Consider the following 14,290-nt stretch of genomic DNA (forward strand, 5'->3'; position numbering starts at 1 on the left):
CACTCCATCGTCCGCTTTCTCAAAGTGATTGAAATAAGTTTCTCTGCAGCACCCTCTCTCCGTGTGGTGGTGGTAACTTTGTCTTGGAAGCGTATTGGATTCCTGCTATGAAATCGCCATCAGCCTTGACCTATCCACTGCTCGATGAAGTCCTCCCCAAGCCGTTGCCATCTCTCACAATATTGTGATGCAAGAATTAATTTGAACCTCCACATGAGCTGATTGTGAGTCTCTGGGTCTCTGTGAGTCTTTGGCTTTATACGAGTCTTTGGGTCTCTATGCGAGTCTCTGCGTCTCTATCTGAGTATCTGGGTCTCTGTGTGAGTATCTGGGTCTCTATGTGAGTCTCTGGATCTCTGTGAGTCTCTGTGAGTGTCTGGGTCTCTATGTGAGTCTCTGGGTCTCTGTGAGTCTCTGGGTTTCTGTAAGTGTCTGGGTCTCTATGAATTGAGTCGCTGGGTCTCTTTCAGAGTCTCTTGACGGCGGGCGTGCGTACTCTCGGGCACGTCCGCCCCTTTGGCTGCCCATGTCGTGAGTCTCGACCACCGTCAATTCTTCCCCTCGAGTGACGCGTCCTGCTCAAGCCCACTTTCGATGTTAGTGTCAATGTTTCAGATGCATGTTATATAAACAAATGTACATTGTTTCAAACATTCTTCTTATAGCACATTATTAAGTTCATTTTTCTAAAAACGATCAATCCCGCCCCTCCCCCATTAACAGGGCAGGCAGGGAAATATAGCTGAGTCCCAGCTGAAATTAAGCCCTGGGTCTTCCACACGAATATTATCCAGCAGTCAGGCAAGATAATTATTATATACATTAAAAAACTAATTCACAAATGCATAATGATCGTCACGTGTATAATTCCATACATCGTGTTAAATTTCCAATGGATTAATCAATGCACGATTCCATTACACATAAACTCCCAACACAGTCCTTAAAACAACTTTACTCATTCTCGTAGGGCGGTGGGTGACATGGCTTAGCAGTATCAAGCTTTTGCCGCTTGTTGCAGAGATTCACGGTTCGATTTCCAGGGGCAGCCCCGGTTATTACTGCGAGTTTATTTGCAATATACAACACGCGCCGCCTTGCTTCACAAATGGCTGTTAAAACTCCTCTAACGTCATTCGAAAGAGTAAAGGCCATTGTGTGCCTGTAAACGACTCAATAGCATAGTAATCACCGGCCCCCACTTCCAAAACTCTGCAGCACCTTCTAAGATAATCACAATACGATTCTGTGAGGATTTCCTGGGTAACCATGCACAATAATACAACTCGCATTATTGTCTCGTTAGCCCAGGAGGTTGGAAACCAAAACAAAAGGATATTTTTTTTATTCAATGAAAAAACCCCTCAATATTTCAAGAGCCGCAATGCATTGTGGTGAATACGAGACGATGGTCCGGTGATGAATAACGTCACGAAGCAGTCGCTACATTAATTGTAAAATTAGCAAATGATTGTTTATGTATTTATGTTGTTTTTTATTTGTTTATTTATATTTTTTGTTGTTTTATACTTTTACGTGACTTTACCGAATAGAACCAAAGAGTATGGATCCTTGCAGTCACGAAAGCTTCAAATCTAGAATTGTTCTTATGGTGTCTGCTGCTTATTAAAAAGCCGCAGGTTTCAGACCCCGCCCACCCCACTGCGTTAAGGCCGATTTTAGCAACAACGTTGTGCATTACAATTTCAGCAACTCTCTCCACGTATGGCGAGAGCCGAGGCATTTTAACATCATCGGCTTGAACGGACAGCGCGCATTTTCTACTCCCACCAGTCACTCAGCGAGCCACGTGGCAGATTTCTGCACCCACCGCGTCCCACGATCAGCTGATCGGGGGGGCGGGGGGAGGGGGGCGAGCTGTGGGGGGGGTAAAGCGTTGAGAATAGGCAGAGGAGAGGTGGGGGTAGCTGGGCAGTGAGGGGAGGGGCCGGAAGTATTCACTGCGCATGCGCTCCACGTCTGTTTATCGCCAACTGCGGGGCCTTCGCCGGCGCTACCCGCGGTAACGAGGCCCTGAAATATAAAAAAAAAAACGAATCGAGACGCGCGCGTTGAACCGTCGCGCCGCGCTCGCCGTTCGTCGCTTTGACATTCACCGCAGGGAAACATTGCAACAGCAACAACAAAAAATACAAGCAAAACACTGGAGCCGACTCCGGGCCTCGTCATTGCCCGCTCCGCGTTGCCTGGGGATTCGCGGGGGAAGCCTGCGCTAGGCCTCCACCGGGAGCCGGTAGGAAAAGCCGGAGGCGGCGCGGATGTTTGGTGGGGGTTTCGATGCGGGAGACGCGGCCACAGCGAATGTATTCCGACACAAACACCCCGGCGAGAGTTTCTTCTTTAAATCTACCGCCGCTTTGCTCGAGGGTCGTGAGAAATGCAGGCGCAGCGGCTTTGGTGTCGGTGAACGGTGAACGATGAACGTGAAGCGGTTCCTGCGACGGGGAGTTTGGTGGGGGGGGGGGGGAGTAATAGGGGGACACCCAGGGTCTCTGACTTTTATTCTGCTAAAGATACCGATATAGTCTGTATAATTGGTTACTTTTCCACCGATTCCGGTTTACTCGACGTTAATGTGTGACCGGGGTCGTTGTCATTGAAAGGAATGAGGGCGGAGGCTTATTTGGATGGAGTGAGGGGGTGTGGGGGGAGTCTTGATGAAACGAGGGCTGACGTGTCAGCAACAGTCGCTGGATTATTTTAATAAAGATCATAGTACAGATTACATGATTTATGGTCTCATTCAACGCATGGGGTCACTGTCAGTGAAGGAAATTCGTGAGGATACGGGGGTGGGGGAGGGGTGGAAGGGAATGCCAGAGGATACAGGCGGACGACTCACTATTTGCCGTTTTATTTGTTGTTTCTGTTCTTGATTGACAAGTTGAGGTGGATGGACATAATTGTCGGTGAAGGATCAGTGTGAAGAGGCTACACGGGAGTAAAGGGGTGAGGCATGGGCTCATGATAACACACTCAGCGAGATACCCCCGGTGCGTACTAACTTGAGATCACAAGTAGTTGGGATAAAGTCAGAATTGGAACGTTAAAGAGTCCACCGTAGGTATCGGGGTCTAGTTTTAACCCTCTCTTACATTGTATTTAGATTGTACTTATATTATACAGTAATTAAAGGAAAGGAATGAGGCGGCTACAAAGAGTGTGATAATAGAAAGGCTGACGTAGTGTTTTATGAACCTTCATTGATATTCGCTCGAACTTTGCATTGCACAATGTTAAACAATTCATGGGGAATGTCACCAGGTGGATTGTTTACCAGCCGTAGCTCTTGTTTTCAGCAGCAGTCGCTGGATTATTCTGTTGTTTGACTTGTCAACAAAATATCACTCGCCCGCATGATTGAGTCAACTTCCGTGGCTTGGATTCATGCAACAGATCCATGGGCAAACTCCAAATGGTGTCATTCGCTTTACAGCTGGATGCATTCGCAGTACTTTGGCAAATCTGTTTTATGGTCCCTGTTTAATGTTTGTTGAATCATTAGGTTGGCATTTTCTTTCCCGTGGCATGACAGCACTCCCCGAAATCGCATGGTTCTTTGATTTCACCATGTGGATGGGTGGCTGATTTTTTTGTCTGTAATTCCGCATTGTTGCTGAGACTTGGCCAATGGAATATATTGATAGCTGTCCGTAACCCCATGACTCCATTTGACCTTTGTGGAATTGAGGAGTGAGGTCTAGTGATTTGATGTAGAAAGACCTGCAGAAAACTGCCCTTGACAACAAAGAAAACTGGGAAATATCACAGGAGGAGGACATTTTTGGACAAAAAATGTGCCTAAAAAACTGAAATTGTACACTTGTACTTTTACTACGTCATACTATATACAGTTATTTAAACGACGTGTGTGATTCTTTATTTTCAGCAATGCCCATTCATGGCCACTTCACTGACACAGATTTGACAGCAGAATGCTATTAGGTCATAATGTTAATCACATTCCTTAGACGGTGTATGTACCACTATATGTTGGTTGCTCTTTCTCTTTTGCGGTTTTCTTAGTCTGGTATGACCTTCATGCGATGCGTTGTCGCCCCCCCCCCACCCGTGTTCCAGTTCAGGCTCCAGACCTTCCTTCTTACTACTGCCTCTGACGTGATTCTGTTTCTGTACATTTTCTACAGATGCAATCGCATTGATATACTTTATAAATCAAAATTGTAACTACCTGCTACGACCCACCATTGAACACTGCTGACACATCCCCAGTCTGCCCAGCATCTTCATTTGCTACCTATTATTTCCAGCCTTAAAGCTCATCCACCAACATTTATTCCTGGCCCCAACAACTCTCATCTGGACTTCATTACCTCAACCCCTCACGATTTCCTCCTACTTTGTTTCCCATTAGCCTTAACCCACAACATATTTCTCCAAACTCTCGCACTTCAGTCTCCACTCACTCACATCTTCGTAGAGTAGGAATGGAATACTGCACTTTGACATTTGAACGGGCTTTCCATTTACTGTATTGGGTTCCTTTAATTTCTTTAGATAAATGTAATAGTCAAGTTTTACCTTTATTGCATTTTCATGTTGAAAATGTGTACGTGGTCATTCAAGATTTGCAATGGATGTATATATTTTTTACAGCTGCAGGTGTGCAACATTTATATTTGTATATCTACGATACAACTACCTGTATTGACAACAGGTATTTTACAAATACATTGACATTTTCATATTCAGCCATGTTATATCCACTGCCAGATGAAGGCCTCCCACAGTGGCAACCATCATTTGCTGCTTTGCAATACTGCAATCCGTATTTCATTTGGTTGGCATTCCATTACTGGTCTCCTCCACCAGTCATCCATTCTAGTAAAATGTGTTTTTGACTAAGCTCACTTGTTATACTTTTTTTCACAGTCAATATTATGACTAATGTATATTTATTCTCAGAATTATAATTTGAATATGAACTGGAGGACTGATGACCTATGAACCTCTTTTTCACAGATTGTCCAGTAGGTTACAGATGTACAGATTCTATGATCCATGTGTTCCTCTTTCTCTAAATCGCAATCCAAAATGCATGCATCACTCTGTACGACTTTGTGTATTTTTCAGATTTCTTCTACTTAGTCATTGTCCGTGTTTCTAATCCATGTCGTATCGAATATTTGGACTGATTTAAAAGTTCTTCTTTAGGCACATTGGAATGTTACTTATAAGAATTTATTCATAATAAAGGTTTTTGGGTTAGATCGCGTTCATTTATAAATGTGTCGTAACCCTCCACCACCCGACACGGCCAATCAGCAAAAAAAGTGTCACGTTGACAAAAGACAAATAATTCACCACTTCAGCCCACCGGTGTGTTGAAGAGTTAATCCACATTTACAGTTTGAGTACGACGTTTCGCTGGTAAATACTTCCAGCATCATCAGGGTTACGACACATTTATAAATGAACGCGATCTAACCCAAAAACCTTTATTATGAATAATATTGGTCGCAAAAGCCTACGTGTTAAACTATAAGAATTTATTTGGCCAAAATCACTCTTTCCTGCTTGCCTCTGTATCTAATCATCTTTGATTCTGATCTCCCTTAAATAATGGGCATAGGTAGCCATGCAGATTTTTTTCCAGCTGTTTCCCTCCAACAATATTTGTTTTCTTCTTCATGGAACGTTTCCATATTTAACTTTTTCTTTAAAGCTGGCCAAGTTAAATTCATATCTTATAAAAGCGGCCAATCTGTACGTAAGTTTTTTGTTTCCAGAGAAGGCCTCCCCTCGACCGCTCAAGAAATATCGTTGAATCAGGTGTCATTTTAAAAGTATCAACACGTTTCACCTTTTGACCCAACAATTCAGCTTATTATTCCAGATTCTGCTTAGCCGCGCTATAATTTGCAATAGTCTGGCACTTGATGCAGTCCTTTCAAAAATCATGCCGTGGATAGGTATTTGCCATTGGGGGAACGGTGGGGGAGGGGGGAAGGGGTGGCTGATGGGATCCCCATGACCCCCCAAGGTAATTTGTGACCACTGAATCTCATTGGGCTTCCCACTAGTATAGGAATAAATAATAATAATATGTATCTTGGGTTTCAGCAGGCTTTTGTGGCCAAGTCAACAAGGCAAAGCATCTCAAAGTGTGCTCTCACACTGATAATAAATGGGCATTGCCCCAAAACGTCAGCCTACTGTGTATGATTTGTTCTAAAACAGTGTTGATGATCGAATGTGCTGAGTTTATTTATTGTCATGAACATATTTATTCAGGGTTTCCTTGTGCGAGTGTTTAAATTAGGTTTACGCATTTCAAGTCGCTACCCATTGTCCTGTTAACAGGTCCCTGCAGGGTGGGCTGGTAGGAACATTGGAATTTTACACAATTTTATTTTTACACCCCAACAGCACGAGATTTAACTTCGTTAAAGTATTGAAAGGGGACGGACGGACGGACGGAAGGATGGACACATTAATCTATTGCAGGCTGGTACACTCAGTTTACAACTTCGTCCCTACCAGTATAAGATGTGCAATAACGGTTCATGGCTGGCGCCTTAGAACTTTCTCATCTTCTGGAATGCAACAGTCTTGTAACTAAAGAGTTTAATCTGAAGTGAGTAATCATATAGGAACAGTGAGGTGAATAAAATATTCATGGATGCTCACTTAACAACCGTAGTTCCCACTGACTCGAAATGAGGCATCGTTATTTATTTGAACGTGATATTATGAAGGGGTACAGAACTGATAAAAAAAACAAATGACGTCTGCTCAGCCTCAAGTCGTTGTGAGCACTGAGTGTGATGGTGCTAACCTAGTCACCAATGATTGCATGCACAATCCAATGCACATACACGCGCAGGGGATGCATTTCCCGCACCTCCGATTAGCATGGTTGGCTACGTACGGTGCGAAAGAAATTAAACATACATACACACTGCCACAAAAAAATAAAGTGTGCAATTAATAATTTTGGAAGCCCGTCAAAAATTGGGAGAGTAGCTTGACTAATGTGGGCAGAGTGAAATTAGCTGATAAAGTATACTTATGCCATTTATTCCACAAAAGTCTTGGTGAGTTTGTGGACTCTGGAGGGTCCTGCATTGGTATGTTTGGCTAATTTAATTCGTGAGTACTTCGTGTGGGAAGGAAACTTAAGTGCCTAGAGAAAACTCAAGGATACCAGTGGATAACACTCACAAATTTGTACGCATGGGTTTGCAAACTCACTTTCTGTATCACAATCTCCTGGCCAATTATGCAGCCCAACTGGTTTGGGAGTTTAATAAATGCGTGTGTGTTTCATCATCGCTTGCCACCAAAGTGCTGGATTACAGCTTTGCATCACCATGTAATGGGGGAGGTGCAGTGCATTTATGTGGTAGCCTCCCTTAGCTAAGTTGGGACCTGGACAAAATGAGAATTCCTATATTTCACCCATCTTCAGTGATTTATAATTTGGTGCATAGTTGAAAGGCTATAAATGTAATATTGGCCTTGCAGGTCAATGTTTGCCGTATTGTGTGTGGATCGGTTGCCAGCTTATGTTTGTTCTTCAAGTGAATTATTATTTAGTTGATCTTTGAGATGTAGTGGGAATTTGAATGCAGCTGTGTCGTAGCAGCTTGTGTCGACGTGTGGTTAAGCTTGGATTCAGTGTGTGCGTGTATTAGCAGTGGAGCAATGCTGCTGTCACATGCATTAAAAGCCCGGCATGTTTATACAGCAGTATTCTCTAATAAAAACAAATAATCACTTGAACAATGACAAGAAAAGCTACCATATGAAGATGCTGACGACAGTGTCAGTAGAAAGTGTGGCATTTATTATTATATAACGGCGTAAGTTCCTTGAACAACATGTGTACGAAATTAAACCTTTCAATGACAGTTTAATCCTTAATATCAACACTTATTTAAAAATGAAATTGCATTTAATAACACGCTCTTGGATCTGTCAAATTACAAAATTGGCATTTCAGTCCACAAAATTGACGTCAGAAATGGTATGCGTTTTAAATGTTTGTATAAATGTCCAAATGTTTGGTGACCGCAAGCGAAGGTTGATGTAAAGCTTGTGCACGCGGAGTGCCGTTAAGTGTTGTTCTCTCCACTGTAATGCACTTGTTATGAAGCGCATGTCACTTTATTAAATGGTTTGTTAATGTGGTGATTTGTTTCCGCAGGCCCTGGCCATGGTTGATAAGAGCATCTACATTGTTCAAGGGGAGATTACGACTGTCGTGAATGCCATAAAGAGAAGTTCACGATGGAACACACACAACCCCTTGGTAAGCTGCCATTGGCAGGATTTTGAAATTGGCCTCCATGTGTGTATGGTGCACCCTCTAAACCGGATTGTGGATGCGTAGATTTGTGTGTGAGTATATCATTAGTTATTCACCAATCCACACTGACCAGCGTGGAGAAGTATGGTTAATTAATTTAACATCGCTAACGGCTGCAGGAGTCACATAAACATATACAAATTGAAAATCATCAAATTCTCACGAGATTTGATGCAAGCATAGGGGAGTGTAAGAATATATTTTATGACCAGAACACAGAAACTAGGCAAAATTGAGCCTGGCTAATGCTTGGATAGGTGATCACCATGCATAAAGCAGTTGTCATACGCTCCTGTGGGGGCTACGGTGTCACTAGAAGGCAGTGCAGCAAAATCCGTGACCCACACGGCCTGTGGGAGGCCCTCATCCAGCAGTGGATTGACGATAAACATGTACAGGTGTGCATGCATAAAAAAATAGTTGATACTTTTAAGCATGACCAAGAATCGGCATTTCGAGGGAATAATTGGGGCCATGTGGAGAGTGTAAGCACTTTGTAAACTACTTTGCTAATAAAGACGCTGGGCAGTTATCCTCATATATACCATGTACACTTGCATGCCTGTTGTGCCAAAAATTATACGACAACACCAGCGCTGTTAAAAAGTTATGTCATTTAAACTCAAGCACGTACAAAGTCAAAACATATGTCATATAAATTTCAGCTCTGATTTTTATGGTGCAAAGAAACCTTTAAGAAGTGCTTTTAGTTTGTTATCAGAAGTATGTTTAATATGTCTAAATTCCACCAAATGGCAGTTAATGTCGAGCCTGTGCATTCTAGGTGGCGTGCTGAGATATTTATGGCAGCCTTTGCCGCGGCAGGAATTCCTTAAACTTGAAAAGCTGGGCATGTTTATTGAATCCCTTTGTAACGAATCAGAATCCTCCTCATGCCTCACCATCTCATGGCAAACAGCGGGCTCAGCTTTAGAAGCTAGCAAAGCTTGGTGCAGCCTGGTTGCATGCATCATGAGTGCATCTGAAATGGGAAAGTGCCAGTTAATACTCTGAGCAAACTTTGAGATAAAGGCCGCATCTGTTCCCCCCCGTCTGCTTGGCTCAGTTCTCCAGATGTTAATATTCTTCCTTCCTTTCAGTGCAGGCTGCACTGAGCTCTCAGGCCTTCCTACGTTCTGAATAGTCCTTGAAAATCCCATTTCTTTTGGCTGGGACACCAGTAGCAAGTTACAAAACAGGGCATGGATATGACCTTGAAATCCAGAGTCATTAAGAGCTCATTGGTGACTTCACACACTGATTATGCAACCTCTGACTATGGGAATAATAGCTTGGTAATGGAAGACAATGGTGTAATATTAATTTAATCTATATATGTTTAAATGAGCAACAATATGCACTGGCTTGCAAAGTGGTAAGTCACTCGTAAATACATGCAGTGAAACACGTTTTTATTTTGACGGAAAGGCAGTTTTTTGCTTTCGCGAAGTATTAATAAGAGGATATAATGTAAAAGCATTCCTGTGAAATGAAATTACAATTGAGTTGACAAGTGTCTTATAGTGTATCACTGCGATCATTTCTGCACTACTGCTTAGAAGGTATAAACTCACTTAAGTTGAGCCATGGATCTTAACCCAATGCCCTTTTGACACCAGCTTTTGTTCCGGTGTTTTCCATTGGGCTGAGCTTTAATTAAGGCCATTCCTGACCACGTACCGCATCCGAGAATAAAAAAATGAGGTGGACTGAAGTGGAGGATTATTCCCGACACTGCCATCGAAAAGGCAGAGCTTTGCAGAATGGGTTGAACATATTACCATGCAGGATTTCCCTTGTGCTCATTCAGAAATACTCGATAGGTTCTTGTCAATTTATCATCCTGATGACCCAGAGATGTTGTTATCGACGTAATACAGGATGGGAAATTTTTGTTTTTTGGGAGAATACGGTCATAGAGTCTTGAGTATACGCAGAAATAGGTTGGACATCTTTTCTCATTCCACAGTTGTCTTAACACCGTTGTGTGTTGTGTGTGTTTTTATGGCAGGATGATGAGCAGGACCCACTGCTTGGGAGCTTCTGCCAGCTCAAGGAAGTTCTCAACTCCATCACAAGTATGTGTCACTGCTGCTGTGTTGACCCTTGCTTTCTGAAATAGATGCCCTTCCATTTGGTAATTTTCAACATAATTTTGATTAAAGCTGGAGCTGTGGCGTAGTGGTTATCGCACTGCACTATGAACTCGGCGACCTGAGTTTGAGTCCCAGCGACGACGAATACAATTGGCGAGTGATATCTAACCTTGGCTTCACTAACCCGCACGGACGTGTGTAGTCAAGTATGGTCAAACAGCCCCCATGATTGAAAGGCATGGAGAAGACTTCATCCAGCAGTGGACTGATAAAGACCTGTACTTTAATACTATAACATGTTGGTATTTTTTTTGCTTAGGTACGTAGTCACAGATTAAGCTGATCATGAGTGCTCTTGCATGGAGCTTCTGGGAATGCGTTTAGGCTTCCTGCACACCCACATTTTGATCACTTTTATTTTAAATATGAATATTTTTCAACTTTGTTAAGTCTACAAGAACATGCCTACAGACAATTTGTACAATCGGTTTGTTCGTGGGACTGTTACCGTTTTACAACGCATTCCTGCACCGTCGCACGCATGAGTTGAGCATTTACACCACCCTCCTCTGTGCATTGATGCAGACATCTGCTCTCTGCATTGGTGAATTTTATCCGTTTATATATTTATTTGTCTCCCTCTGTACGCCGTCACGTGCGCGCACACGCGTGCACACCCACGCCACCTGGTACCGCTCTTAGCGTCACGATGTCGATGTTCACAGCGCTGCGGATAATCGAGAACGTGAACACGTGCGTTTACGTTTTTTGGGCCGGGTGAATCGTAACCGTGCTTGTCCAAGAGCAGTTTGCTGTCCTTCCCCCCCCTTCCGCACCTGCATGGTTTGCAAAGTACGATGCGAAAGAACTTCAACATGCATGCACTACCGCTTAGAGTAAGGGTGTCTCAAAACAGCCGCTGCATCCATCATTAAACGGTGCTACAAGGCATTGCAATGCAAATGCTTTGGTGTGTTTTACTGTCCTGCACCCTTGCCGCAACAGCTCAACGCAAAAATGTAAACACTTTGCAAAGAAAATATTTATATGCATTCTTAATGAGTTGTGGGGACATTCATTCGTTATACATAGTTGTCTGGATTAGTTAATTTGCCAAAACGCTAACATGCAGCAGGCATCGTTCCCAGTGCTCCTCCAAGTAAACACAACAGGTTGAGGGCAGTGTCACGACCTGGAATCAATTTAACCTTTTTGACTCCTCCACTTTACTCGCAGAAATTGATTCGTCCTGAGGCTGCTGACATTAGTCTTGTAAGAGCTTGCACGCCGCGTGTTTGTTTTAAACGTCCACGAGAATGCGCGCGGAATATCGCCTGAAACCAAAGGACGCGCCGCTAACCGCCTGCCGAAGAACGCGCGGAAAGCCGCAGCGAAACCCGATTATTAACTTGCGCTGAAAGTTGCAATAACGTTACGCGGTCATAAGCGCAGCGCAGCTTATGACCGCATTAAATCAAAACGACGGCATTCAAATGTAGCCGTCTGTGGTCACTTTCACCGCGTGTGCCTGCCATCGTATCGTTCCATGATACCGTTACTGATTTGCGATGCACGACAGTGATATCGTAACGTGCAAATGTATGGTGACACCAACAGGCCATGATAAATTGATGTAAGCAAACACATTCACTTGTGCAAATACATATTATAACCATGTGTATCCAACTGGGTGGTTTTAGGGGAAAATAGACACGCTCCCCCAGGCCCGTTATTGTACAAACACCTGCATTTACACAAGCCTAACATCCATCCCTATGGGGGACATTACCCAGCTCTTAAATGCACACATTTATGCAATACAAACACATCACATTCACTTGCATGTGCAGGATTGTACACATACGTAGAGGCAATCGCAGTAACTTATCTAGGGCAGAAGGCACGAGGGAGATGCTCTCATACATTCGACATATATTCTCAGCAGCTCTCCCGCTATATTTTTTTTCACCTGATGACGATTGCTTGTGTTGCGATCGAAACGTCGTGATATTGTTATTATTTTTATTATTTCTTCTATCTACGTGGCTTTACTGAAAGACCCAAAGAATATGAATTCGCGGACATGTTTGCATAGATGTTGCACTGTACGTGACGTCTGCCCATCTCCTGGGTAAGTGAGGATCTCTCCCCCACCCCCTCCAGCCAGGGTGGGTGTCGTGTTTCAGGCTGGGAAGTGGGGAATACTTTGTGTCCTTTTTCCCAAGCATCTCCGCCACCCCTCCCCGGAGTACAGCTGCCGGGCTTGGCACTGCCAGCCCTGCAGAGTGTGCGCTGGGAACATCGCTCTGCAGCGGAACTCACCACGTCCTCCCATTAGCGAGCAGCTGCCCGCCTACTCCTCTGCGCTTGTGTCCTGCCACATTAGCCATGCTGGCGAAATGATTTTTCATGCCACTCGTGCCGCACCCGAGTGGCATCGCTCGCCGGGAAGAAAAAAAAAGGCGATTATCTCGAGGCTGAGCGCATGACGCATGTTGTACGCCTGTTTACCGAAAGCTGAGAAAAACGGCACCATTCCACGTGCCACGGAGGATGCCTGTACGGTAGCAGATGACCTTTCTTTTTGCGAGAAGGCACAGAACAACCAACGGCCCTTCCAGTTTGCCAGGGTGAAAATTGTAAATGCGCACGTCTTTTGATTGCATTTGATCGTTTGTTTTACAAGCCTTTAAACTGACATTAAAATGCCAGGGGAGGTGAGTGAGACCGGTGTGTTTCAGCAATGTGCTGCTACACTAGTGTTAAAATAGGACAGAGACATAACCTTAGATGCTTTCTTCCCCCCCCAGGCCAAAGCAACCTGACAATGTGGAGCTAGCTGGCTGTCACGCTCTACTGAAGATGGGCGACTTTTTAACGCCCTTCGTTTAAGCAATTCTTGTGGACGCGATTCTGCACACACGTGAATGTCTTCTGAATGTTTTTTTCATGCAGTAATCCTGACACGAAAAAGCAATTGCAGAAAATGGCAGCAAATTGCGGACTTGATGTAATTTTTAGTTTAGTCGACAGACTAAAATGCACTTGCGTCAGTACATAACACTGCATTGAATAACAAGGGGACCTGAAAGGCTCATTGATGCCATCACCTTCACTCTATTGAAGACCGAAACAGGAAGACTTCTTCACAATTATGGCAAATCGCCTGATGAAGCTGGTTGTAATCATCAGCAAAATGTTGTACTCAAATTGTTAATGTTGTGGGTTTACTTTCCAACACACCGGTGTGCTGAAGTAGTAACTAATTGTCACGCTTTGTTTACGTGACAAACCTCACTAATTGGCTGTCGTGTGGTGGCGGGTAACTACACGTTTGTATTAGCGCGATCTCACCCCCTAAAAATATATATACATTTATTATGAATGAGTGGATTAGAGTTTAACACGAGCATAGTTGGGGTGGCCCTCAAACAACAACTTTAATAGCGGAATGGCGGTGAGTACAAGGAACACTTTGTGTGGGGGGGATGCCCAAAGGGTATGTGGAGTGACAAGGTCACTGCATGTGTAGGAGAGGGATGGATCGCATTTACCACAGGGTAATATGGGGGAGGCACACATCCATCACTGGGCCCCGGATAGCTCAGTGATGACAGCAACACAAATAAAACCTCTTCAAGGTAAAGTTACAAAAATCAGGACGGAGTTCTTGATCGGCACGTTGAGTCAATGTGATTTAAGTTTTTTTGTATTAAAGGGAATTATGTTCGTGTTGCTTTGTTAAGTTAACGCTTAAACTTGACAAAAAAAACATTGGAAATTCGCAGCTGAGAAATAGCGTAGTTTTTTAACGAAGCTGAACATGCTGTGGCAATCCGTG

General features: G+C 43.7%; 1 protein-coding gene across 6 annotated transcripts in view; it reads left to right on the top strand.

Moving 5' to 3' along the window:
* The first annotated feature begins 1,936 nt into the window (after positions 1 to 1,936).
* Positions 1,937 to 14,290, top strand: part of GBF1 (golgi brefeldin A resistant guanine nucleotide exchange factor 1) — a 172,576-nt gene continuing 160,222 nt past the window's right edge. For 4 of the 6 annotated variants that reach the window (XM_032949917.2, XM_032949921.2, XM_032949922.2 and 1 more), the window contains exons 1-3: positions 1,937 to 2,254; positions 8,192 to 8,296; positions 10,365 to 10,431. In XM_032949917.2, the coding sequence (XP_032805808.2) occupies positions 8,201 to 8,296; positions 10,365 to 10,431 (163 nt within the window). In that variant the 5' untranslated portion in view covers positions 1,937 to 2,254; positions 8,192 to 8,200. Of the gene's footprint in view, positions 2,255 to 2,817; positions 2,971 to 8,191; positions 8,297 to 10,364; positions 10,432 to 14,290 lie in introns of those variants that run through there. The other 2 variants (XM_032949919.2, XM_076065705.1) reach the window with 2 other exon arrangements.

The sequence above is a fragment of the Petromyzon marinus genome, chromosome 8 (assembly GCF_048934315.1).
Source record: "Petromyzon marinus isolate PM22_M1 ecotype Great Lakes invasive population chromosome 8, UKy_Petmar_22M1.pri1.0, whole genome shotgun sequence".
Lineage (NCBI taxonomy): Eukaryota > Metazoa > Chordata > Hyperoartia > Petromyzontiformes > Petromyzontidae > Petromyzon > Petromyzon marinus.